The sequence below is a fragment of the Pelophylax lessonae genome (assembly GCF_965119305.1).
Source record: "Pelophylax lessonae genome assembly, chromosome: 9".
Lineage (NCBI taxonomy): Eukaryota > Metazoa > Chordata > Amphibia > Anura > Ranidae > Pelophylax > Pelophylax lessonae.
The window spans coordinates 23,289,717-23,317,640 of NC_138776.1; the positions used below are offsets into that span (position 1 = coordinate 23,289,717).

General features: G+C 50.3%; 1 protein-coding gene across 1 annotated transcript in view; it reads right to left on the bottom strand.

Annotated features, from left to right (window-relative positions):
* The window catches only part of GOT1 (glutamic-oxaloacetic transaminase 1), a 34,425-nt gene extending 7,883 nt beyond the window's left edge, over nucleotides 1–26,542 (bottom strand). Inside the window, exons 1-4 of the mRNA XM_082266690.1 lie at nucleotides 26,358–26,542; nucleotides 7,449–7,630; nucleotides 3,459–3,582; nucleotides 814–926 (exon numbers count right to left, since the gene is read on the bottom strand). Coding sequence (XP_082122816.1) covers nucleotides 814–926; nucleotides 3,459–3,582; nucleotides 7,449–7,630; nucleotides 26,358–26,475 — 537 coding nt within the window. The 5' untranslated portion in view covers nucleotides 26,476–26,542. The remainder of the gene's footprint in view (nucleotides 1–813; nucleotides 927–3,458; nucleotides 3,583–7,448; nucleotides 7,631–26,357) is intronic.
* Nucleotides 26,543–27,924: the final 1,382 nt, after the last annotated feature.

Genomic DNA, 27,924 nt, shown 5'->3' on the forward strand with positions numbered 1-27,924 from the left:
AAGTATGCTGTTGGAGATGGTATGTTTTTTTCCTATCCCATAATGGTTGGTCCATTTTTTTTTTTCTATCCGTTTGTACAAATTTCTCAATAAAAAAACATTTTAAAACAAAAAAGAAAATTTACAATCAGCTAAAATGGATATAATCAAAGTCAAAGATGAAAACGCATGTACATGACAGGTCACATGAACATGAACCAATCCCCGCTGAGCCGGCGGATGACAGCTCCGTCTCCGCAGGGAGGTGTCACAGCCCCCGCTGCTCTCTATGGGGAATCGGATGAGAGCGGACCGCCTGTCCGCTCTCATCCGATCACCAGGACGGATGGAAAATAGGGATTCCATCCGTCCGGATTTTACGGACAGGATCGGATGCGGATAGCAGCGGGCATGTCTCTGCTGACACCCGCTGCTCCATAGGGCTGCATGGGGCATCCAATCAGATCCGCCTAAAAAAAAAAAAAAAAAAAACCTGACAGGCGGATCTGATCGGAACGCCAGTGTGAAAGGACCCTTACCCTTTACAGTCTGCCATGATATTATGACAGTGATGCCAGGAAGACAAACTTGCATCCTCCAGGTGTGGAGAGAGAATCAGACACCGGGATATGGTGTTTGAAGTCTGTAGATGGGGCTGATGAAGATACCAACCTCAGCCAAATTTTTTTGGGACAATCCATGGCCATACAGGTCATCTTATATAGAGGGAGAGATTGGGTGATCAGGCCAAGCCAGAGCTGCAAGCTTAGAGGTTCAATATTCTTCCAGTGCTATATAAAAACGTTTATGTACCTGCACTCCATTCAGACTCACCTCTAAATCTTCCAACAGCCCCTTCAGGTCCAGCCCCCGCTTAGCAGCATCCCAATACCGGTACGCCCGGATGTCCTTAAACCCAGCATCAAGAAACACGGCATTATGATTTTCTGTATCGGGGAAAATAGAATACAAATGTCAGATTAGAAATTCAAAAATATATAATTTTAATAAAGTGCAATAAACAGATTTTATAGAAAACAGTGGAAATTTCTCATCTATTCCGGACTGTGCTCACAGATCCTGGACTCTGAGGGGGTCTGCCATTGTGAGTCCCCCCAATATTAAACACACAAACACCATCAAACATGGGATGGGACTTGGGGGGGGGGGGGGGGGTTGGTTGATGCACATTTACACGTGAACTAAAACTGATATTAAGTCTTTTGCTTAAAAACAACAAGCATGTTATACTTACCTGCTCTGTGCAGTTGGTTTTGATCCTCCTCTTCTCAGGTCCCTCGCCAGCGCTTCTGGCCCCACAGCAAGCCGCTCGCAAGGGGGGCACCCAAGCCGAGCTGCTGCTCTGTGTGTCCATCCAGAAACAGAAGCAGCGTCTCAGCCCCGCCCCCTCTCCATCCTCATTGGCTCACTGACTTTGACAGCAGCAGCAGATTTGCATTCTGACAGGAGGGAAGGAATGGAATCTGTGTCCCTGCAAAGCAGGAAATAAAATCCATCTCTTCCCCATAGTAAAAGCAGCACACAGTTTACACAAACACTGGCTAGGCACACATTTAACCCTGATGTTAACCCCTTCTCAGCCAGTGTCATTAGTACAGTGACAGGGAATATTTTTAGTACTGATGACTCTACTACTGATGTCACTGGTTCCCACAAAGTGTCAGAATGTCTGCAGCAATATTGCCATTACTAGTATATGGAAAAAAAAAAAAAAAAAAAAAAAAATTATATATATATATATATCTCTTTGGCTAGGTTTGTATAGTCCTACAGATACAACCGGCCCCTTTGAGGGCAACCATAACGCTGATGTGGCCCACAATGAAATTAAATTTGACACCTCTGTCCTAGGCCACAGAGATGAATGGAGGCCATCTTTCCTCCGCTCATCTCTGACCAGCAGCCACACATTCCGGGTTGGTTTTCCGGATTCCCGATAGCCCAGGAGACCCCTCCTGCTGCTTCTAAAAAAGTGATCCAGTGGCAAATTTGCTGCTTGGACCACTTTTATTGGTTGGAGAATCGCCAGATGAAAAAAAAATAAACACACACACCACTAGGGGTTATGGCATACGGCTGCAGCCATTAACACTGACTATGGCCCAGTGAGGAGATGATTAACCACTTCCGACCCACCCGCCACAGTTACACGTCGCTACTTTGACATTAAATACCGGGGTTATGGCAGCAGATAGCTGCCATAACCCTCAGGATTTTTTAACTGGGCGGGCGGTCTTCTTTCACATAAGAGTGGACCCAGCCGCAGATTCACCACGGGAATCACTTATATGGTCGCCCTTCCTCCCCCCTCCTGCCACTTCCGGGTCGTTTTCCCTGCTTACTGTAGCTGTCGGTAGCGGGAAAACGATCCGGTCCTCTCCCCTCCTAGGCAGGAAGTCGACTGAGGGCAAGCTGGCCCCCACTCCACTCTATGGCCTTGGAGGACTAGAGCGTCATATGTCGCTTCCTCTCAACGGCCTTAAAGAGCCCATTTTTTTCCCCCCCATGTTGAAAAAAAAAAAATACTTTTGCTTTTTTAGTGTAGATGTGAGGTCTTTTTGACCCCAGATCTCACATTAAAGAGGTCCTGTACTGCTTATTTCTATTACAAGGAATGTTTACATTGCTTGCAATAGGAATAAAAGTGGTCAAAAACGTTTTTAAAAAAAAAAAAAAAAAAAAAAAAAAAAAAAAAAAAAAAAAAAGGGGACAGTGTAAAAATAAAAAAAAAAGGTAAAGCACCCTGTCCCTCCGAGTTTGCACGCAGAAGCGAATGCATACGCAAGTCGCACCCACATATGTAAACTGTGTTCAAACCGCACATGTAAGGTATCGCCGCAATTGTTCGAGAGAGCAATAATTCTCTTAGAGTTCTCCTCTAACTCTGAACTGGTAACCTGTGGAAATTTTTAAAGCGTCGCCTCCTATGGAGATTTTTAAGTACCAATATTTGTCACCATTCCATGAGTGTGCGCAATTTTGAAGCATGACACGTTGGGTAGCCATTTACTCAGCGTAACATTATCTTTCACATTACAGAAAAGAATTGGGCTAACTTTACGGTTTAGATAGTGAAATTTATTTTTTCCTCAATAAATTGAGTTTTTGAAAGATTGCTGCGCAAATACTGCGTGACAAAAAATATTGCAACGACTGCCATTTTATTCTCCAGAGTCTTTGCTAAAAAAAATATATATATACTGTTTGGGGGTTCTAATTAATTTTCTAGCAAAAAAAATACTAAATTTTAAGTTTCATTAATAGGCCTGGTCCTTAAGTGGTTAATCAGAGACCCGAGTTCTACTTTATGGGTATGAGGGAGGGGGGTGACTTTGCGGAACTCCATTATAAGTTTGCTGTGTGACATTAAACATACGCTGATGCGGTCTTTTAACAGCAGAGCTTCAGACTACATTCATACGCATACATTACAGAGAGGATAAGAGGAAGCGTCTCACCCCAGGAGGGAGAGGAGATGTAGATGGGGGTCGCGGTGTTATTGGTTCCATTGTACCAGCGCCTTAAGAACTCGGCTCCAATACGTAGCGCTCCTGTACCACCCAGAGACTGCACGCCACCCACCTGCAGAAACAAAACAAAAACAGAGGACCGACTTAAGTGGTTGTAAACCTCAGATATGAAATATGAACAATTCATGTACTTGTCTCAATCCAGAGCACTAAACCCAATTTCTGTCTGCTGACTCCTTCCTCTGCAATGAGCACGAGTCACTTCTGAAAAGTTTTCCTGACACCAAGAGATAAAAGGTGACAGGGGAGGGACCTCCAACACACAGCCTGTGATTGACAGTCTCCGTTCTGATCGTGTGAGGGGGAGGGGGGATCCCTTCCCTCCAATCAGCTCTCAGAGCTCTCCCCACAGGCGCAATCCCCCCCCCCCTTTTTCAGAGCCGAGAGATGCTGTATACCCCTAAGTGATGATTTTTATTTGAAAAGTTCTCTTTAATGAGACATGCAGGGTATAAAAGACCCCAATGTCTCCTCTGGGCTCCGCTAAATGTATTGCAACGCACATCGCATTGCAATACATCACCTTCCTGGCTAGGCTAGCCGGGGACACAGAGGCTGACCAGTAGCTGACATCATAGACGTGGCTTTCCGGGTCACAGCAAGAAGGGGAGAGAGCGGACCTGGCAGCAAGAAGACTTTGAACAGGTAATGCTTTACATCCCGTAGAGCTCACAGAGGAGGCGGGGCGGAGCGCGGAATGAAAGGAATACATCCCTGAGAACAGCTGGTGCTGGTTTATACATTGGTAAAAGCATTTTTAAAGAGGATTGCATACATCTCAACTTATTAAAATGGGTGGAACTTCAGCAGGGACAGGGAGGTTAAAATTGATGGGGAGATGGATAGAGCCAAATACAGGACCATTCTGGATGAAAGCCTGATGGAGTCTGCAAAAGACCTGAGACTGGGACAGAGATTTGTCTTCCAACAAGACAATGATCCAAAACATAAAGCAAAATCTACAATGGAATGGTTCACAAATAAACATATCCAGGTGTTAGAATGGCCAAGTCAAAGTCCAGACCTGAATCCAATCGAGAATCTGTGGAAAGAACTGAAAACTGCTGTTCATAAACGCTCTCCATCCAACCTCACTGAGCTCGAGCTGTTTTGCAAGGAGGAATGAGGAAAAATTTCAGTCTCTCGATGTGCAAAACTGATAGAGACATACCCCAAGCGACTTACAGCTGTAATCGCAGAAAAAGGTGGCGCTACAAAGTATTAACTTAAGGGGGCTGAATAATTTTGCACGCCCAATTTTTCAGTTTTTTTATTTGTTAAAAAAGTTTGAAATATCCAATAAATTTCGTTCCACTTCATGATTGTGTCCCACTTGTTGATTCTTCCAAAAAAAAAAAAAAAAATTACAGATTTCTTTATGTTTAAAGCCTGAAATGTGGCAAAAGGTCGCAAAAAGTTCAAGGGGGCCGAATACTTTTGCAATGCACTGTAGATAGAATAGGGTTTTAAAGGGGTGAGAGCAGGTTTAGGCTTAGTTAGGAATTGGCTGGACTTCCTCTATAAAATTAAACTAAACCCTCCTCTCTCTTTCAGCCAAGGAAGCTGCCATCTTAGCCTCTGTTTGACCTCCAACTGCCATGGTGCTACACATGGTCAGTTATGACTTCAGTCATTTGATGGCGAACACAAGCAAATGTGACAGGTTTAGTTTCGCTTTATTATACCAACCGCAGGACACCAGACACCACCGCTTCTAAAAGGGATAGCCGCGGGATCACTTTATATGAAAGTCAGGTGCCAGAGGGAAAAAAAAAAAAAAAAAAAAAAAAAACAGGGTTATTTATGGCATCTAGTTGCAGCCATAACCTTGGTATTTAACGCCAAAGTAATGACATTTTCCCAGTTAGGTGGTGGGCGGTTACACTAGAGTTTTAATGGCTTCTTTGGCCTATACTGCCAAGAACCTTTATTAGACGCAAGCAAAAAAAAAAAAAAAAAAAAAAAACCAACAACAACACTGGGTTACCCCCTTAATAGGATGGGTGCAAAGCCTGGCAAAAGTAAAGTTGGTTTAAATAAAAAATTTAAAAAATAGAAAGATGAAAACATAGCATGGAGGAATAAGACCTTGGGTTCCTCCCTCTTTTTTTTGTTTTTATTTTAGTTTTGTCTTGTCTGAATCACAGGAGGTAAATAGAAAATGGGGTGGAAGGTATATGGGTACTGTTACCCCGAAAAGGGATAGTGTAAAGATGTTAATATAAAAAAGATGTTAATATTCTCTGTATAAGACGTTTGAAATTTTATATGGATACGATTTTTTGAATAAAAGAATTGTAAATGTACCTTTAATAAAGAATTAAAAAGTGAAAAAAAAATGAAAAAAAAAAAAAAAAAAAAGTTGGTCCTCACCCCAAACTAGCCAAAAATCCAAGAGTCTGGTGGCCCACCCTGAACCCCTTCATAAGTGATGCTTGTTTGGAACAATAGATCTTCACAAGACCTTTCCTAGAGAAGGCCCCCAGTAAAGGTTCACTGATGGAGGATTTAACCGGTTGCCGACTGCGCACAGTATATTTACTGCGTCAGTCGGCCCCGGCCAGGCAGAGTGACGTAGGTCTACGTCGCTCGCCTGTCACTCCTTCTAGAGCCAATAGCGGGCGGGCGCGCGCCCGCTGAGGCGCGCGCCCGCTGAGGCTCGTTCACGGAGGAGTGCGGGAGTGTGACTAGCGGACCCGATGTCCACCGGTCACACTACGATCGCCGGTACAGCGGGAGAAAGACAGAGCGGCTTGTGTAAACAAGCCGCCTGTCAGTTCTCCCTGTGTAAAAGTGAAGATCAGACAGTTCTACTATGTAGAACTGTTGATCTTCGTTTTTACACTAGTAGACCTGTCCCTGCACAGTTAGAATCACGCCCCTAGGGCACACTTAACCCCTCCCTGTCCAATACTGTTAACCCCTTCCCTGCCAGTGTCATTTTTGCAGTAACAGTGCATATATATATAGCACTGATTACTGCAGTAATGTCACTGGTACCCCCAAAAGTGTCAAAAATGTCAGTCAAGGGTCCGATCTGTCCGCCGCAATGTCGCAGTACCGCAAAAAAAAAAAAAAATCGCAGATCGCCGCCATTACTCGTTAAAAAAAAAAAATAAAAATGACAAAAATCTTTCCCTTTGTTAGTAAACGCGATAACTTTTGCGCAAACCAATCAAAAAATGCTTTTTGCGATTTTTTTTACCAAACATAGGTAGCGTAAAACAAATTGGCCGAAAATGTTAAAAAATTTTGATTTTTACATTTTTTTGGGGGGGAATTTCATATAAAAAAAAAGTGAAAAATATTGTTGTTTTTGCAAAAATTACGCTCTTTTTTTGTTTATAGCGCGTGATAAAAAAAAAAAAAAAAAAAAAAAAAAAAAAAATCGCAAAAAACCCTCTGGTCTTTTAGCAGGAAAATCCTCCGGTGGTAAAGTGGTTAATGGTGTGCCACCAGCTCCTATCTTTAGCATTTTAAAAAGCTGGCGATATCAGAGTACTTTCTGCTACTATCCCGTAGGGTTTTTTCCTATAGTGGGGCTCATTTTGGTTCGGAGGCAGAACACAAGGCTCAACCTATAGCAGGGGTTTCAGCAGTTGGAACAAGTAGTATTAATTGGAGGATTACAACACCCATCATGTCATCACCCTGCAGGTTATACAGGTTTACTTGATGGGCGGCCAACCTCTAGGACAGGGATCCTCAAACTATGGCCCTCCAGCTGTTGTGGAACTACACATCCCATGAGGCATTGTAAAACTCTGACATTCACAGACATGATGGGAATTGTAGTTCCTGAACAACTGGAGGGCCATAGTTTGAAGACCCCTGCTCTAGGGTCTTTCAACGTTTTAGAGTGTAATGACCTGTAGAGGATGAAGGATAAAATAGAAAAAAAAAAAAAAAAAAAGTTACCCTCTCGTCCTTGAAGGCCGGACTGTCCTCACCCAGAGCGATCCTGGAGGCGCTGGAGCGGAATTCTGGAAGTCCAAGGATGGGCAGGTACTCGTGGTTCAGTGAGTGGTCATTGGCTATCTTCTGCTCCACCTTCTTCACCACCGGCAGGACCCAGGGCTGGGAGTCATCCGTACGGTAAGCTGCACAGACAGACAGAAAAGGGTTAGAAATGGGAAAAAATCTACTGGGTACAGCTCTCCAGAATGTCCTCACCACTGACCGAACCATGCCGATAATCAGACAGACAATCAGAGATAACCGATTACCGGCAGAACTCCAAACTACGTCAGATACAAAGTCCCATCACACAGCCTTGAGCTCCAATTACACAACATGGCCTGAAGAAACCTCAGAGAACTCCCCTATTGAAGGGTCAGACCAGCCAGGTATTAATAAATTTTAATTATACACAGTTGTGCTGAAGTTTGCCTTCTCTGGCAGAAATCATGACATTTTGGCATGGATATTGAAAATATGACTGATCATGCCACACAATTGGCTTTTAAGTATAGCGATTACAGTGCCTTAAAGTATTCATACCGCTGGAAATTTTCCACATTTTGTCATGTTACAACCAAAAACCTAAATGTATTTTATTGGGATTTTATGTGATAGACCGACACAAAGTGGCCCATAATTGTGAAGTGGAAGGAAAATGATAAATGGTTTTCAATTTTTTTTTTACAAATATGTGAAAAGTGTGGCTGCATTTGTATTCACCCCCCCTGAGTCAATACTTTGTAGAACCGCCTTTCCCTGCAATTACAGCTGCAAGTCTTTTTTGGGGATGTCTCTACCAGCTTTGCACATCTAGAGTGATTTTTTTGCCCATTCTTTGCAAAATAGCTCAAGTTCTGTCAGATTGGATGGAGAGCGTCTGAACAGCAATTTTCAAGTCTTGCCACAAATTCTCGATTGGATTTAGGTCTGGACTTTGACTGGGCCATTCTAATACATGAATATGCTTTGATCTAAACCAGGCATGTCCAACCTGCGGCCCGGGGGCCACACGCGGCCCAGAACCCCAGGCAATGCGGCCCACTGCCCCCTGCCAATTTTTTTTTTTTTTGCTGGGGAGGAAGGAAGTCAGGTCGGGGGCATGGCCACAGCGGCTTTCAACTAATGGTAGGCAGAGGCTGCCTTGGAGGGTGGGGTGGGGGGGGGGGGGGGGGGGAGGCGAGTATGTGCAGTGTTTCTGACTCTTACCACCATGACCACTTCAAATCACTGAAGTGGTCATGATGGTTAGAGTGTTTCTTTAATATCTCTCAGAAGAAGTAAACCTCTGTATACTGATTCCATTTTCATTTGATCAGTTGTGTTAAATTAGTGCGGGGGGTGCGGCAGCGTGGGAAGGGCGTGGCGGCATTTTATTACTTATATACCTTAACTATAGTTTATATTTTATATGCGGCCCAAGAAAATTTCTCTACACTCAATGTGGCCCAGAGAAGCCAAAAGGTTGGACACCCATGATCTAAACCATTCCATTGTAGCTCTGGCTGTATGTTTCAGGTTGTTTTCCTGCTGGAAGGTGAAACCTCCACTCCAGTCTCAAGTCTTTTGCAGACTTTTTTTTCCAAGATTGCCCTATATTTGGCTGCATCCATCTTCCCATCAGCTCTGACCAGCTTCCCTGTCCCTGCTGAAGAAAAGCATTACCACAACTTAATGCTGCCACCACCATGTTTCACAGTGGGGATGGTGTGTCCAGGGTGATTTGCAGTGTTAGTTTTCCCCCACATATAGTGTTTTGCTTTTAGGCCAAAAAGTTCAATATTGGTCTCATCTGACCAGAATACCTTCTACATGTTTGCTGGGTCCCCCACATGGCTTCTCCCAAACTGCAAACAGGACTTCTTATGGCTTTCTTCTTGCCACTTTTCCATAAAGGGCAGATTTGTGGAGTGCACAACTAACAGATTCTCCCACCTGAGCTGTGGATCTCTGCAGCTCCTCCAGAGTTCCCATGGGCCATTTGGCTCCTTCTCTGATGAATGCTCTCCTTACCCGGCCGGTCAGTTTAGTTGGACGGCCATGTCTTGGTAGGTTTGCAGTTTTGCCATACTCTTTCCAATTTCAGATGATGAATTGAACAGTGCTCTGTGAGATGTTCAAAGCTTGGGATTTTAACTTCCACAACTTTATCCAACTTGTCTGGAGTGTTCCTTGGCCTTCATGGTGCTGTTTACCAAGGTTCCTTTCACACGGATGGTGCGCCCAACGGACTCAGTTTTGCTCAGCGGGGATCAATCCGCCAATCCCTGCTCTGTGTGCAGAGACAGAGCTGTCAGATCCCCGCTCTCCTCTATGGGAGATCAGACAAGAATGGACCGCCTGTCCGTTTTGATCTGATCCTCCAGACGGATGGAAAATAGGGTTTCCATCCGTTCGGAGAGCAGCAGGCGTCAGCGGAGAGGTCTTTGACATTCGCTGCTCCATAGGGCTGCATGGAGCATCCAATCCGGTCCACCTGAAAAGCTGACAGGTGGACCGGATCGGAAAGCCTGTGTGGAAGGGACCTAAGGTTCAAAAAAATAAATAAATAAATAATAATACCTGAGAGCTTTACCGAAAAGCTGCATTTATACTGAGATTTTACTCACAGGTGGACTCCATTTACAAATTAGGTGACTTCTGAAGGCAAATTGGTTCCACTAGATTTTAGTTAGGGGTATCAGAGTAAGGCCCCTTTCACACAGGTGGACCGTTAAGATTCGCCTGTCCCGTTTTTTTGGCGGATCTGAACGGTCCCCCCATGCATCCCTATGGGGCATCGGATGTCAGCAGAGACATGTCCGCTGACAACCGATCCGTCAAATCTGGACGGATGGAAACCCTATTTTCCATCCGTCCAGCGGATCGGATCGGATGAGAACGGACCGATGGTCCGTTCCCATCCAATTCCCCCATAGAGATCTATGGGGCTGTGACAGCTGTGTCTCCGCACACAGTGAGAACAGCGGTCATTCTCCTGCTCAGCGGGGGAAATCGGCGGATCGATCCCCCGCTGAGAAAAGCGGAGTCCGTCTGACGGACTCATACTGTGAAAGGAGCCTAAAGGAGACTGAATACAAATGCACGTCACACTTTTCAGAGATTTGTAAAAAAAAAAAAAAAATAAATAAAAAAAAATTACAAAACCATTTATAAATTTTCCTTCCATTTCACAATTATGTGCTACTTTGTGTTGGTCTATCACATAAAATCCCAATAAAATAAAATTTACGTTTTTGGTTGCAAGAACAAACAACAAAAGAACCTCTATGTGGAGCGCTGGGGATGAGAGTATGTCCAGCCCAATCATAGCTAGTTTGCTCACACTTGCTGGCTGTTATTTGTAGTTCCACAGAATAGAAACAGTCACCATGGATGATAATGATTAAAAGATTTATTGCAAGTCAAATTAAAGCGGTAGTATCCCGCTTTTTGACACTTACCTACAGGTAAGCCTATAATAAGGCTTACCTGTAGGTACAAATAATATCTCCTAAACCGGCATGGTTTAGGAGATATTTACAGTGCGCGAGCGGCGCATGCGCTCTGAAGGTCCGGGGAGACCTTCAATTTATTTGCTGGGAGTTTGCCGGAAAATCACTTCCGCGCGGCTCCGGCCAATCATCGCGCCGGAGCCGTCTCTTCCGGCCAATCACCGCGCTGGAGCCGCCGAACCCGGAAGAGGCGGCGAGGGATCATGGCAGCGCCCGCAGCGATGTCCGGGGGTCCGTGTCGGGGCTTCGATCTAAGGTAAGTAACACATAATGGGCTAGTATGTGATGCATACTAGCTCATTATGCCTTTGTCTTGCAGGTTTTTTTATTTTTTTTATTTTATGGTTTAAAACCGCTTTAAGAGTTCAAAAGAGGCTGTAGGCAATGAACAGCAAAATAAAAGCGCAATTGTTCAAGAACCATCACCCTGACCAATGATCCCCGTAGGACTACACATATCAGAAACCCAAACACTGAATGGAAGGCAGGAGGGGGGGATCTGCCAGGGAAGAAACCGACCCTTCTCCACAGTGTGGTGCGCTGTGTCTCCGTGGTGTGTCACAGTATGCTGGAGATAATAATAAGAACAAGAAGGGGGAGAGCAGCTCTACTTCTCTGGCTGTGTGTCCCACTTGGCTCAAAAGCACTGTCTTCTTGGATGCTGCAGTGGTGGCCCGCGATCTACACCGAGATCAGCAGACGGGGAGGCCAAAGTGGGCGATCCTGCTGTAGGGGGAATCCCAGAGACGGGATGGGTCCGGCTGGACAGCTGAAGCTGCGCTTCCCGTGTGGGCGGGGGGGGGGGGATTGGTGGTTATAAATAAAACAGGGATGATGGATCCAAAGCCTGGTCGTTCATTACAAAGCTGTCACCATGACAACGCGTTTCGTCCATCTCTTATGTGGTGTAGACAGCCAGTGAAAAAAAAAATGTTTTATTATATATATATATATATATATATATATATATATATATATATATATATATATATATATATATATATATATATATATATATATCTCACACACATACACAAAAATTGTTAAGGGAATAAGGGTTCTTTAACCACTCTAGAACCGCTCACAGTAATACTACTGCGGCAGAGTGGTTCGTTATCGTCCAGCGACGTAGTATTAACGTCGTTGGACACTCCCCCTTCTGGGCGGCGCTTGCGCGCCGCCGGAGGCTCGCTCCCGCTGTTTTCATTCACAGCGGGAGTCGGGCCAGGGGAGGAGCAGCGGCGATCGCTGCTGCTCTTACCCGATCGTCGGGGATCGAGTCTGGAGATCCGCCCGCTGTGTGTAAACACAGCGGGCGGATCTCCATAGTGACAGGGAGTGACAGATCGGACTGTTCAGCATAGCTGGACATCCGATCTGTCCATGACTCACACAGTCACCTCCCCCCCCCACACACGTCAGTAAGCACCAGGCATACATTAACCCCTCCCTCTCCAATAAAATTAACCCCTTCCCTGCCAGTGTCATTTTTACAGTAACAGTGCATATTTATAGCACTGATTACTGCAGTAATGTCACTGGTACCCCCAAAAGTGTCAAAAATGTCAGTCAAGGGTCCGATCTGTCCGCCGCAATGTTGCAGTCCCGCAAAAAAAATAAAATCGCAGATCGCCCCCATTACGCGTTAAAAAAAAAAAAAAACAAACACCAAAAATTACAGAAATCTTTCCCTTTGTTAGTAAACGCAATAACTTTTGCGCAAACCAATCAAAATACGCTTATTGCGATTTTTTTTACCAAACATATGTAGCATAAAACAAATTGGCCAAAAATTTTTAAAAAAATTGGTTTTTACATCTTTTTTTGGGGGGAATTTCATATAAAAAAAATGTTAAAAATATTGTTATTTTTTCAAAATAAACGCTCTTTTTTTGTTTATAGCGCAAAAAGTAAAAATCGCACAGGTGATCAAATACCACCAAAAGAAAGCTCTGTTTGTGGGAAAAAAAGGACGTAAATTTCGTTTGGGTACGGCGTCGCACGACCGCGCAATTGTCAGTTGAAGTCGCACAGCGCCGAATCGCAAAAAGTGGCCTGGACGGAAGACAGCAAAATCCTCCGGTGGTAAAGTGGTTAAAAAGGTAAATCACTTCCTTCATCCATATTAAGATTATGATAGAAAGAACTTTAAAATTACATTACTCAATTAAAAAGAGGGTCTCTCGGGAGAAGAAAAAAAAAAAAAAAAAAAAAAAAAAAAAAAAAACACACCACCCACTACAGCACCAGGCAGTCTCTCATCCAGATAATAACCAGGCCCAACCCTGCTTAGCCTGCAAGATCAGACACGTTTAGGGTGATGTGGCCGTAGGCAAAGGAAATACAAAAAAAAAAAAAAAAAAAAAAAAATCACATAATGGTGTACACATCTATCTCCTCACTTAACCCATTGGGAGTCAAGCTAGAGAGCTTGTAAATCCAAAATGTTTCTCTTTTGCACAGCAGGGAAAACTTTGTTAGCCGTCAAAGACCCCTCAGGTATATCCTCGATGGCACAAACCGACAGATCAGCCTCTCAACCTTTTCAACACAGAGGAACCCTTGAAATAAAATTTCTAGTCTCGGGGAACCCCTGCTAAAAAATAAAAATCTACAACTCATAACACATTAGTGTTACAGTCAGTGAGAAGAATGCTCCTTTCTCTTATCATTGGGAAGAATTACCCCTTACAGATACAGTGCTTTGCAAAAGTATTCGGCCCCCTTGAACTTTGCGACCTTTTGCCACATTTCAGGCTTCAAACAAAGATATAAAACTGTAATTTTTTGTGAAGAAACAACAACAACAAGTGGGACACAATCATGAAGTGGAATGAAATTTATTGGATATTTCAAACTTTAACAAATAAAAAAAATGAAAAATTGGGCGTGCAAAATTATTCAGCCCCCTTAAGTTAATACTTTGTAGCGCCACCTTTTGCTGCGATTACAGCTGTAAGTCGCTTGGGGTATGTCTCTATCAGTTTTGCACATCGAGAGACTGAAATTTTTGCCCATTCCTCCTTGCAAAACAGCTCAAGCTCAGTGAGGTTGGATGGAGAGCATTTGTGAACAGCAGTTTTCAGTTCTTTCCACAGATTCTCGATTGGATTCAGGTCTGGACTTTGACTTGGCCATTCTAACACCTGGATATGTTTATTTGTGAACCATTCCATTGTAGATTTTGCTTTATGTTTTGGATCATTGTCTTGTTGGAAGACAAATCTCCGTCCCAGTCTCAGGTCTTTTGCAGACTCCATTAGGTTTTCTTCCAGAATGGTCCTGTATTTGGCTCCATCCATCTTCCCATCAATTTTAACCATCTTCCCTGTCCCTGCTGAAGAAAAGCAGGCCCACACCATGATGCTGCCACCACCATGTTTGAGAGTGAGGATGCTGTGTTCAGGGTGCTGAGCTGTGTTACTTTTACACCAAACATAACGTTTTGCATTGTTGCCAAAAAGTTTGATTTTGGTTTCATCTGAGCAGAGCACCTTCTTCCACATGTTTGGTGTCTCCCAGGTGGCTTGTGGCAAACTTTAAACAACGCTTTTTATGGATATCTTTAGGAAATGGCTTTCTTCTTGCCACTCTTCCATAAAGGCCAGATTTGTGCAGTATACGACTGATTGTTGTCCTATGGACAGAGTCTCCCACATCAGCTGTAGATCTCTGCAGTTCATCCAGAGTGATCATGGGCCTCTTGGCTGCATCTCTGATCAGTCTTCTCCTTGTATGAGCTGAAAGTTTAGAGGGACGGCCAGGTCTTCGTAGATTTGCAGTGGTCTGATACTCCTTCCATTTCAATATTATCGCTTGCACAGTGCTCCTTGGGATGTTTAAAGCTTGGGAAATCTTTTTGTATCCAAATACGGCTTTAAACTTCTCCACAACAGTATCTCGGACCTGCCTGTTGTGTTCCTTGTTCTTCATGATGCTCTCTGCGCTTTAAACGGACCTCTGAGACTATCACAGTGCAGGTGCATTTATACGGAGACTTGGTTACACACAGGTGGATTCTATTTATCATCATTAGTCATTTAGGTCAACATTGGATCATTCAGAGATCCTCACTGAACTTCTGGAGAGAGTTTACTGCACTGAAAGTAAAGGGGCTGAATAATTTTGCACGCCCAATTTTTCAGTTTTTTCTTTAACAAAGTTTGAAATATCCAATAAATTTCGTTCCACTTCATGATTGTGTCCCACTTGTTGTTGATTCTTCACAAAAAATTACAGTTTTATATCTTTATGTTTGAAGCCTGAAATGTGGCAAAAGGTCGCAAAGTTCAAGGGGCCCGAATACTTCACTGAAGCTAAAAAGGAACAATGGTGTCATTGAGAACTTATCTGAGAGGCAGAAATTGCCCATTGCTCAAGGAACCCCTAGCAACCTCAGGAGGAACCCTAGAGTTCCATGTAACCCTGCGATAGATCTTTGATGTTCTTGTGGTGAATGATAAAATGTCTTGCCACGCTGTGCTGGTCACAACCACTAGCAATGCAGCGACGATGGTCCCCTATTTGTTTCCTGAGGGTTCATTTGGTACGTCCCACATAGGACAGGTTACAGGGGCATGTCAGCATGTAAAGGACATATGTTGGAGCAGGTTCTAAAATATTTACTCTGAAAATTAATACCCGCCCCATCACTAAAGGAAGATTGTCCGTGTGTTATAAATTGGCACGTGAGGCAATTTTTTTTTTTTGCACTGAAAAGTGCCCACTCTAAATATGAACGCATGTCCATAGGTCTTTTATCGGACTTTAGTTAGATCCTACTGGGTGCAAAGATATTTTTTTTTATTATGGCATATGCCCTCCTGAATGTGACCTGTGGCACAGATGGAAGAACCGGGCCTAGCTTGGGGTCCATTTTGGGAATATGCCAATGTTTCCTCATAATTCGAGATGGACCTATAGGCACTGTTGTAGTTGGTTATGAATCTAACACCATTCTTGGGGGGGGGGGGGGGGGGAGGGTACTTTACGTTTACTTGTGGAAATAAAAAGCTCCTTGAAACCTTTTAAAGGCCTCCTGGACCATGCACCTCGAAAAAAAAAAAAAAGCTCTGCCACCAATTGGGAAAGCCCGTACACACTCGGTTATTCTCGGGTAGATAGCGCATGCGTGGTGATGTGTTGGCGCCATTTTTAAATGCAAGGTACCTCACCAAATGGTAACCGAGACCCCTCCACAGCCCCTGCATCTCCTCAGGAGATGCAGTGCTGTGGGAATGGTACAGGAGATTCTCCAGGAGAATCTTCTGCACCATGCCCGCAGCCCCTGCACCATGCCCGCGGCCCCTGCATCTCCTGCACCATGCCCGCAGCCCCTGCATCATGCCTGCAGCCCCTGCATCTCCTGCACCATGCCCGCGGCCCCCCTGCATCTCCTGCACCATGCCCGCGGCCCCCCTGCATCTCCTGCACCATGCCCGCGGCCCCCCTGCATCTCCTGCACCATGCCCGCGGCCCCCTGCATCTCCTGCACCATGCCCGCGGCCCCCTGCACCATGCCCGCGGCCCCCTGCATCTCCTGCACCATGCCCGCGGCCCCCTGCATCTCCTGCACCATGCCCGCGGCCCCTGCATCTCCTGCACCATGCCCGCAGCCCCTGCATCATGCCTGCGGCCCCTGCATCTCCTGCACCATGCCCGCGGCCCCCCTGCATCTCCTGCACCATGCCCGCAGCCCCCCTGCATCTCCTGCACCATGCCCGCAGCCCCTGCATCTCCTGCACCATGCCCGCGGCCCCCCTGCATCTCCTGCACCATGCCCGCAGCCCCTGCATCATGCCCGCGGCCCCTGCATCTCCTGCACCATGCCCGCGGCCCCCCTGCATCTCCTGCACCATGCCCGCAGCCCCTGCATCATGCCTGCGGCCCCTGCATCTCCTGCACCATGCCCGCGGCCCCCTGCATCTCCTGCACCATGCCCGCGGCCCCCTGCATCTCCTGCACCATGCCCGCGGCCCCCTGCATCATGCCCGCGGCCCCCTGCATCATGCCCGCGGACCCCTGCATCTACTGCACCATGCCCGTGGCCCCCTGCACCATGCCCGTGGCCCCCTGCATCAAATTTGTAACAATGAAAATACATCCTGCATATCAGATATTTACATTACGATTCATGACAGTAGCAAAACTTCAGTTATAAAGCAGCAACAAATATAATTTTATGGTTGGGGGTCACCACAACATGATGAACTGTATTAAAGGGTCGTGGCATTAGGAAGGTTGAGAAGCACTGCTCTAAGTAGACTTGCACACAGTTGAAGAAACTTGGCAGGTAGGTTGTTCTATGTACATCTTGGAGAAGTAAGCACAGATCTTCTGGGGATGTCGGCTGCCTCCAATCCCTCTGTCTCTTCATGTCACCCCAGACAGACTCCATGATGGTGAGATCAGGGCTTTGTGAGGGCCAAACCATCACTTCCAGGACTCCTTGTTCTTTACACTGAAGATATTTCTTAATGACATTGTCTGTATTTGGTGTCAGGTCTCCTGCTGCAGAATAAATTTGGGGCCAATTAAAAGCCTCCCTGATGGTATGGCATTATGGATAAGTATCTGCCTATATTTCTCAGCATTGAGAACTTCATTGATCGTGGCCATGGCCAAATCTCCAACTCCATTTACAGAAATGCAGCCCCACACTTGCAAGTAGTCTCCACCATGTTTCACAGTTGGCCGCAGACACTCATTGTACAGCTCTCCAGCCCTTCCCCCAACAAACTGCCTCCCGCATCAGCCAAATATTTCACATTGCGTCTCAGTCCAAAACACCTGCTGCCATTTTTTTTTTTTGCACCCCAGTTTCTATGTTTTCCTATATAGTTGAGTGGCTGAGCCTCGTTTTCATGTTGGAGGCTTTTTGGCCGCAATTCTTCCATGAAAACCACATCTGGCCAGACTTCTCCAGACAGTAGATGGGTGTCACTGGATCCCACTGGTTTCCGCCAGTTCTGTGCTGATGGCACTGCTGGACATATTTCGATGTGGAAGGGAAGCAAGCAAGATGTGCCCTTCATCTGCTGCACCTATGCAATTTGGAATGTGGGCGGAATTGCCGCAGTTTTAGCCGCAATTCCAGAATCATGGCAAAAACGCGGGAAGAGTTTGCGATGCCATTATTTCTCAACGGCACACTAAACGCGGTGTGAGTTTTCAGCAATTGTTGCTCAACAAATCGTGGCAAAATCACGCAAACAAAATTGTGGGACGTGCATCGCCCAAATGAAGTTCAGCAACTTTTGGGCAACACGCACCCGGCAATTTGTCACGCGACAATCGTGGCAAAATTGCACCACGTTTGGGGAGCCATTAAGAATCAATGGCATGGCAAACGTGTCCCACGTTTTGCCGTGATTCAACCAACAATCCAAATCGCCTAGGTGTGAATGGAGCCTCAGTTCCCTTGCCACTCCTCAACGCTGCCCAACCACTGCCATCTGCCGCGCCGCCTCAACGCTGCCCAACCACTGCCGCGCCGCCTCAACGCTGCCCAACCACAGCGCCTGCAGTGCCGCCCAACCACAGCAACTACCACGCCTCAATGCCGCCGTTTCTTTGTGCTTCTCCAAAAGAGATTAAACAGCACATCTTCAACTGCCAGTCTGCTGAGAAATCTTTGTCTGGGAGAGACCTTGCTGATGTAGTATAACTACCTTTTGCGGTGCTCAGTCTTGCCATGGTGTACGACCCTGCGACACGAAACCGCCACGGTCTACGACCCCCACGACATGAAACCGCCATGGTCTACGACTCCCGCGACATGAAACCGCCATGGTCTACGACCCCCGCGACATGAAACCGCCATGGTCTACGACCCCCGCGACATGAAACCGCCATGGTCTACGACCCCCGCGACATGAAACCGCCATGGTCTACGACCCCCGCGACATGAAACCGCCATGGTCTACGACCCCCGCGACATGAAACCGCCATGGTCTACGACCCCCGCGACATGAAACCGCCATGGTCTACGACCCCCGCGACATGAAACCGCCATGGTCTACGACCCTCGCGACATGAAACCGCCATGGTCTACGACCCGTGACATGAAACCCCGTGACATGATCATTTCTACAACCCCGTGACATGAAACCGCCATGGTCTACGACCCCCGCGACATGAAACCGCCATGGTCTACGACCCGTGACATGAAACCGCCATGGTCTACGACCCCGCGACATGAAACGGTCTTCACAACTTCACCTTAGTAGCAGAGTTTGGCTGTTCCTCGCCCAGTTTTAGGCCTCCTACACAGCCATTTCTGTTTAGGACTGTGCTTCAATCTTCAAAATTGAAGATCATTAGCACCCGCTTGGTACAATTAGTAAATTATACAGCTTAATCCAATCCTACAAAATCCCTGACTTTGTGCAAGAGTAAAAAATTGATGTTGGTTTGATGCCAAAGGGAAGTCAAACCAAATATTGATTTGATTTTTCTTCTATTCGCTCTTTGCAGATTGATACAAATAATGAAGTATAGATTTGGGAACTTCTTACTTTACATCATTTCTTCACACCTGCTGAAACCCTTTGCACAGAACTGTATAACTATTAGTGGGGGATGGGGAGTGGTGAACAGACGGGATGTAGGTCATACAATCACAGATGATCAGTATAAGTGGAGGTGACTGTGTGGGGTCAGGGAAGGGATGGATATTTGTAGTAGGGACAGATGGTCCTCTGATCCCATGTCCGGGTGGTGGGGAGATCACGGGATGTACAGAGGGAGGATGTCCTGTACACCGGCTCTGCTCACTGTCTGGCTTTGTTGCTCATATTCCGGATAAAGCGCTTCCTCAGCTCACCCATTCCTCTGTCTGAGGACATTCAATGTCAGGGGATCAACACTGACCCCGGAGGACAGAAACCTGCACCACACATTCCACCCCACCCCCTCTCAGACTGGCAGTCGTAGTCTACCCCCCCCCCTCTTCCTCCTCTCAGGCTGGGACTTGTAGTCCCCTCCCCCTCTCAGGCTGGGACTTGTAGTCCCCTCCCCTCCTCCTCTCAGGCTGGGAGTTGTAGTCCCCCCTCCCCCTCTCAGGCTGGGACTTGTAGCCCCCCCCTCCTCCTCCTCTCAGGCTGGGACTTGTAGTCCCCTCCCCTCCTCCTCCTCCTCCTCCTCTCAGGCTGGGAGTTGTAGTCCCCCCCTCCCCCTCTCAGGCTGGGACTTGTAGCCCCCCCCTCCTCCTCCTCTCAGGCTGGGACTTGTAGTCCCCCTCCTCCTCTCAGGCTGGGACTTGTAGTCCCCCCTCCTCCTCCTCTCAGGCTGGGACTTGTAGTCCCCCCTCCTCCTCCTCTCAGGCTGGGACTTGTAGTCCCCCCTCCTCCTCCTCTCAGGCTGGGACTCGTAGTCCCCCCTCCTCCTCCTATCAGACTGGGAGTTGTAGTCCCCGCCCCTCCTCCTCTCAGGCTGGGACTTGTAGCCCCCCCCTCCTCCTCCTCTCAGGCTGGGACTTGTAGTCCCCCTCCTCCTCTCAGGCTGGGACTTGTAGTCCCCCCTCCTCCTCCTCTCAGGCTGGGACTTGTAGTCCCCTCCCCTCCTCCTCCTCCTCTCAGGCTGGGAGTTGTAGTCCCCCCCTCCCCCTCTCAGGCTGGGACTTGTAGCCCCCCCCTCCTCCTCCTCTCAGGCTGGGACTTGTAGTCCCCCTCCTCCTCTCAGGCTGGGACTTGTAGTCCCCCCTCCTCCTCCTCTCAGGCTGGGACTTGTAGTCCCCCCTCCTCCTCCTCTCAGGCTGGGACTTGTAGTCCCCCCTCCTCCTCCTCTCAGGCTGGGACTCGTAGTCCCCCCCCTCCTCCTATCAGACTGGGAGTTGTAGTCCCCGCCCCTCCTCCTCTCAGGCTGGGACTTGTAGCCCCCCCCTCCTCCTCCTCTCAGGCTGGGACTTGTAGTCCCCCTCCTCCTCTCAGGCTGGGACTTGTAGTCCCCCCTCCTCCTCCTCTCAGGCTGGGACTTGTAGTCCCCTCCCCTCCTCCTCCTCCTCTCAGGCTGGGAGTTGTAGTCCCCCCCTCCCCCTCTCAGGCTGGGACTTGTAGCCCCCCCCTCCTCCTCCTCTCAGGCTGGGACTTGTAGTCCCCCTCCTCCTCTCAGGCTGGGACTTGTAGTCCCCCCTCCTCCTCCTCTCAGGCTGGGACTTGTAGTCCCCCCTCCTCCTCCTCTCAGGCTGGGACTTGTAGTCCCCCCTCCTCCTCCTCTCAGGCTGGGACTTGTAGTCCCCCCTCCTCCTCCTCTCAGGCTGGGACTCGTAGTCCCCCCCCTCCTCCTATCAGACTGGGAGTTGTAGTCCCCCCCCTCCTCCTCCTCTCAGGCTGGGACTTGTAGTCCCCTCCCCTCCTCCTCCTCCTCTCAGGCTGGGAGTTGTAGTCCCCCCCTCCCCCTCTCAGGCTGGGACTTGTAGCCCCCCCCTCCTCCTCCTCTCAGGCTGGGACTTGTAGTCCCCCTCCTCCTCTCAGGCTGGGACTTGTAGTCCCCCCTCCTCCTCCTCTCAGGCTGGGACTTGTAGTCCCCCCTCCTCCTCCTCTCAGGCTGGGACTCGTAGTCCCCCCCCTCCTCCTATCAGACTGGGAGTTGTAGTCCCCCCCCTCCTCCTCCTCTCAGGCTGGGACTTGTAGTCCCCTCCCCTCCTCCTCCTCCTCTCAGGCTGGGAGTTGTAGTCCCCCCCTCCCCCTCTCAGGCTGGGACTTGTAGCCCCCCCCTCCTCCTCCTCTCAGGCTGGGACTTGTAGTCCCCCTCCTCCTCTCAGGCTGGGACTTGTAGTCCCCCCTCCTCCTCCTCTCAGGCTGGGACTTGTAGTCCCCCCTCCTCCTCTCAGGCTGGGACTTGTAGTCCCCCCTCCTCCTCCTCTCAGGCTGGGACTTGTAGTCCCCCCTCCTCCTCCTCTCAGGCTGGGACTTGTAGTCCCCCCTCCTCCTCCTCTCAGGCTGGGACTCGTAGTCCCCCCTCCTCCTCCTATCAGACTGGGAGTTGTAGTCCCCGCCCCTCCTCCTCTCAGGCTGGGACTTGTAGCCCCCCCCTCCTCCTCCTCTCAGGCTGGGACTTGTAGTCCCCCTCCTCCTCTCAGGCTGGGACTTGTAGTCCCCCCTCCTCCTCCTCTCAGGCTGGGACTTGTAGTCCCCTCCCCTCCTCCTCCTCCTCTCAGGCTGGGAGTTGTAGTCCCCCCCTCCCCCTCTCAGGCTGGGACTTGTAGCCCCCCCCTCCTCCTCCTCTCAGGCTGGGACTTGTAGTCCCCCTCCTCCTCTCAGGCTGGGACTTGTAGTCCCCCCTCCTCCTCCTCTCAGGCTGGGACTTGTAGTCCCCCCTCCTCCTCCTCTCAGGCTGGGACTTGTAGTCCCCCCTCCTCCTCCTCTCAGGCTGGGACTCGTAGTCCCCCCCCTCCTCCTATCAGACTGGGAGTTGTAGTCCCCGCCCCTCCTCCTCTCAGGCTGGGACTTGTAGCCCCCCCCTCCTCCTCCTCTCAGGCTGGGACTTGTAGTCCCCCTCCTCCTCTCAGGCTGGGACTTGTAGTCCCCCCTCCTCCTCCTCTCAGGCTGGGACTTGTAGTCCCCTCCCCTCCTCCTCCTCCTCTCAGGCTGGGAGTTGTAGTCCCCCCCTCCCCCTCTCAGGCTGGGACTTGTAGCCCCCCCCTCCTCCTCCTCTCAGGCTGGGACTTGTAGTCCCCCTCCTCCTCTCAGGCTGGGACTTGTAGTCCCCCCTCCTCCTCCTCTCAGGCTGGGACTTGTAGTCCCCCCTCCTCCTCCTCTCAGGCTGGGACTTGTAGTCCCCCCTCCTCCTCCTCTCAGGCTGGGACTTGTAGTCCCCCCTCCTCCTCCTCTCAGGCTGGGACTCGTAGTCCCCCCCCTCCTCCTATCAGACTGGGAGTTGTAGTCCCCCCCCTCCTCCTCCTCTCAGGCTGGGACTTGTAGTCCCCTCCCCTCCTCCTCCTCCTCTCAGGCTGGGAGTTGTAGTCCCCCCCTCCCCCTCTCAGGCTGGGACTTGTAGCCCCCCCCTCCTCCTCCTCTCAGGCTGGGACTTGTAGTCCCCCTCCTCCTCTCAGGCTGGGACTTGTAGTCCCCCCTCCTCCTCCTCTCAGGCTGGGACTTGTAGTCCCCCCTCCTCCTCCTCTCAGGCTGGGACTCGTAGTCCCCCCCCTCCTCCTATCAGACTGGGAGTTGTAGTCCCCCCCCTCCTCCTCCTCTCAGGCTGGGACTTGTAGTCCCCTCCCCTCCTCCTCCTCCTCTCAGGCTGGGAGTTGTAGTCCCCCCCTCCCCCTCTCAGGCTGGGACTTGTAGCCCCCCCCTCCTCCTCCTCTCAGGCTGGGACTTGTAGTCCCCCTCCTCCTCTCAGGCTGGGACTTGTAGTCCCCCCTCCTCCTCCTCTCAGGCTGGGACTTGTAGTCCCCCCTCCTCCTCCTCTCAGGCTGGGACTCGTAGTCCCCCCCCTCCTCCTATCAGACTGGGAGTTGTAGTCCCCGCCCCTCCTCCTCTCAGGCTGGGACTTGTAGCCCCCCCCTCCTCCTCCTCTCAGGCTGGGACTTGTAGTCCCCCTCCTCCTCTCAGGCTGGGACTTGTAGTCCCCCCTCCTCCTCCTCTCAGGCTGGGACTTGTAGTCCCCTCCCCTCCTCCTCCTCCTCTCAGGCTGGGAGTTGTAGTCCCCCCCTCCCCCTCTCAGGCTGGGACTTGTAGCCCCCCCCTCCTCCTCCTCTCAGGCTGGGACTTGTAGTCCCCCTCCTCCTCTCAGGCTGGGACTTGTAGTCCCCCCTCCTCCTCCTCTCAGGCTGGGACTTGTAGTCCCCCCTCCTCCTCCTCTCAGGCTGGGACTTGTAGTCCCCCCTCCTCCTCCTCTCAGGCTGGGACTTGTAGTCCCCCCTCCTCCTCCTCTCAGGCTGGGACTCGTAGTCCCCCCCCTCCTCCTATCAGACTGGGAGTTGTAGTCCCCCCCCTCCTCCTCCTCTCAGGCTGGGACTTGTAGTCCCCTCCCCTCCTCCTCCTCCTCTCAGGCTGGGAGTTGTAGTCCCCCCCTCCCCCTCTCAGGCTGGGACTTGTAGCCCCCCCCCTCCTCCTCCTCTCAGGCTGGGACTTGTAGTCCCCCTCCTCCTCTCAGGCTGGGACTTGTAGTCCCCCCTCCTCCTCCTCTCAGGCTGGGACTTGTAGTCCCCCCTCCTCCTCCTCTCAGGCTGGGACTCGTAGTCCCCCCCCTCCTCCTATCAGACTGGGAGTTGTAGTCCCCCCCCTCCTCCTCCTCTCAGGCTGGGACTTGTAGTCCCCTCCCCTCCTCCTCCTCCTCTCAGGCTGGGAGTTGTAGTCCCCCCCTCCCCCTCTCAGGCTGGGACTTGTAGCCCCCCCCTCCTCCTCCTCTCAGGCTGGGACTTGTAGTCCCCCTCCTCCTCTCAGGCTGGGACTTGTAGTCCCCCCTCCTCCTCCTCTCAGGCTGGGACTTGTAGTCCCCCCTCCTCCTCTCAGGCTGGGACTTGTAGTCCCCCCTCCTCCTCCTCTCAGGCTGGGACTTGTAGTCCCCCCTCCTCCTCCTCTCAGGCTGGGACTTGTAGTCCCCCCTCCTCCTCCTCTCAGGCTGGGACTCGTAGTCCCCCCTCCTCCTCCTATCAGACTGGGAGTTGTAGTCCCCGCCCCTCCTCCTCTCAGGCTGGGACTTGTAGCCCCCCCCTCCTCCTCCTCTCAGGCTGGGACTTGTAGTCCCCCTCCTCCTCTCAGGCTGGGACTTGTAGTCCCCCCTCCTCCTCCTCTCAGGCTGGGACTTGTAGTCCCCTCCCCTCCTCCTCCTCCTCTCAGGCTGGGAGTTGTAGTCCCCCCCTCCCCCTCTCAGGCTGGGACTTGTAGCCCCCCCCTCCTCCTCCTCTCAGGCTGGGACTTGTAGTCCCCCTCCTCCTCTCAGGCTGGGACTTGTAGTCCCCCCTCCTCCTCCTCTCAGGCTGGGACTTGTAGTCCCCCCTCCTCCTCCTCTCAGGCTGGGACTTGTAGTCCCCCCTCCTCCTCCTCTCAGGCTGGGACTCGTAGTCCCCCCCCTCCTCCTATCAGACTGGGAGTTGTAGTCCCCGCCCCTCCTCCTCTCAGGCTGGGACTTGTAGCCCCCCCCTCCTCCTCCTCTCAGGCTGGGACTTGTAGTCCCCCTCCTCCTCTCAGGCTGGGACTTGTAGTCCCCCCTCCTCCTCCTCTCAGGCTGGGACTTGTAGTCCCCTCCCCTCCTCCTCCTCTCAGGCTGGGAGTTGTAGTCCCCCCCTCCCCCTCTCAGGCTGGGACTTGTAGCCCCCCCCTCCTCCTCCTCTCAGGCTGGGACTTGTAGTCCCCCTCCTCCTCTCAGGCTGGGACTTGTAGTCCCCCCTCCTCCTCCTCTCAGGCTGGGACTTGTAGTCCCCCCTCCTCCTCCTCTCAGGCTGGGACTTGTAGTCCCCCCTCCTCCTCCTCTCAGGCTGGGACTTGTAGTCCCCCCTCCTCCTCCTCTCAGGCTGGGACTCGTAGTCCCCCCCCTCCTCCTATCAGACTGGGAGTTGTAGTCCCCCCCCTCCTCCTCCTCTCAGGCTGGGACTTGTAGTCCCCTCCCCTCCTCCTCCTCCTCTCAGGCTGGGAGTTGTAGTCCCCCCCTCCCCCTCTCAGGCTGGGACTTGTAGCCCCCCCCTCCTCCTCCTCTCAGGCTGGGACTTGTAGTCCCCCTCCTCCTCTCAGGCTGGGACTTGTAGTCCCCCCTCCTCCTCCTCTCAGGCTGGGACTTGTAGTCCCCCCTCCTCCTCCTCTCAGGCTGGGACTCGTAGTCCCCCCCCTCCTCCTATCAGACTGGGAGTTGTAGTCCCCCCCCTCCTCCTCCTCTCAGGCTGGGACTTGTAGTCCCCTCCCCTCCTCCTCCTCCTCTCAGGCTGGGAGTTGTAGTCCCCCCCTCCCCCTCTCAGGCTGGGACTTGTAGCCCCCCCCTCCTCCTCCTCTCAGGCTGGGACTTGTAGTCCCCCTCCTCCTCTCAGGCTGGGACTTGTAGTCCCCCCTCCTCCTCCTCTCAGGCTGGGACTTGTAGTCCCCCCTCCTCCTCCTCTCAGGCTGGGACTCGTAGTCCCCCCCCTCCTCCTATCAGACTGGGAGTTGTAGTCCCCGCCCCTCCTCCTCTCAGGCTGGGACTTGTAGCCCCCCCCTCCTCCTCCTCTCAGGCTGGGACTTGTAGTCCCCCTCCTCCTCTCAGGCTGGGACTTGTAGTCCCCCCTCCTCCTCCTCTCAGGCTGGGACATGTAGTACCCCCCTCCTCCTCTCAGGCTGGGACTTGTAGTCCCCCCCCTCCTCCTATCAGACTGGGAGTTGTAGTCCCCGCCCCTCCTCCTCTCAGGCTGGGAGTTGTAGTCCCCCTCCTCTCAGTTGTAGTCCCCCTGGTAGGCCGCACTCACCTCCCACTCCCAGGTTGACCTTGCGGGAGTCGCTGTCCGCTCGGAAGTCGGCTGTGAGTTTGAAGACAGCGACCGGCGGCGCCAGAGGAACGGAGGAGAAGATGGAAGAAGCCGCCATACTGATCACTGATCGGGGGACACTGAGCGCTAACCTTCACCTTCACCGGCTTATTACCGGGGGAGGGGACACCGCCAGCCAATCACTGCCCGGGAATAAGACAACACCCACAGACGGAGAGCGTCACGAGGAACCAGCTGTCACATTGGGCCAATCAGGAGGGAGAACGCAAATGAAGGCGCCAGCAGAACGATGGCATTGGATTACTAGAGAGGCGTGTCAGAGGATGGGCGGGGTTTCCGTGATGTCATTGTATCTCTTGACTACCTGATACGCGATGAGGTAGGCGGGGCTCAGTCACCTCCTGTGCCCCTCCGTGCAGCCTCAGAGCGTGTCCCCAAAAACCTCATCACATGGGGGCCTCTTTTCCTGTATGAAGGGGGAGGGGAACCAAAGCTAGGTTAACCACTTCAGCTCCAGGAGCTTTTACCCCCTTCATGACCAGGCAATTTTTTGCGATTCGGCACTGCGTTACTTTAACGGAAAATTGCGCGGTCGTGCGATGCTGTACCCAAATAAAATTGATGTCTTTTTTCCCCCACAAACAGAGCTTTCTTTTGGTGATATTTGATCCCCTGTGCGATTTTTACTTTTTTGCGCTTTAAACAAAAAAAGAGCGACAATTCTGAAAAAATATTTTTCACATTTTTTTTTTAATATGAAATTCTCAAAAAAAAAATGTAAAAAATCATTTTGTAACATTTTAGGCCAATTTGTTATTTGATACATATTTTTGGTTTGCGCCAAAGTTATTATGTTTACTAACTAAGGGAAAGATTTCTGTCATTTTTATTGTTTTTTTTTAACTAGTAATGGCGGAGATCTGCGATTTTAGCAGGAATGCGACATTGCGGCGGACAGATCGGACCCCTAACTGACATTTTTGACACCTGTGGGGGTACCGGTGACATTACTACAGTAATCAGTGCTAAAAATATGCACTGTTACTGTAATAATGACACTGGCAGGGAAGGGGTTAACACTATGAGCGATCAAAGGGTTAAGCCTAGGGGGTGTTTTTTTAACGGGGGGGGGGTGTGGCTTGTGAAATGATCATAACGACCTGTGATCCTATATAGAAGGATCACAGGTGCTCTGTGATCATTCCAGAGAGAAGAACGGTCAGCTGTGTTTACAACAGCTGACCGTTCTTCTCTCTCAGCGGGGAGCGATCGAGGGTGTCAGGCGGCAAAAAACCAAGCGGCGGACCGGATCGGAAAAGCCCGTGTGAAAGCGGCCTTACTGCGGCAAGGTGGCAGGTGCAGGCACGTATAAATGCCTTAATCTGGGTCTGCAGGCTCATGCATGAGCACCTCCTGCCGACCCGTGCTGTGATTGGACACCCAGCACAACTTTGGCAGCTGATTTCAGCCAGTCGGCAGTGTCCAATCACAAAGAGTTCTGTGTTTACAAATGCACAGAACATTGTGTACTGTGAGGCCCCGTTCA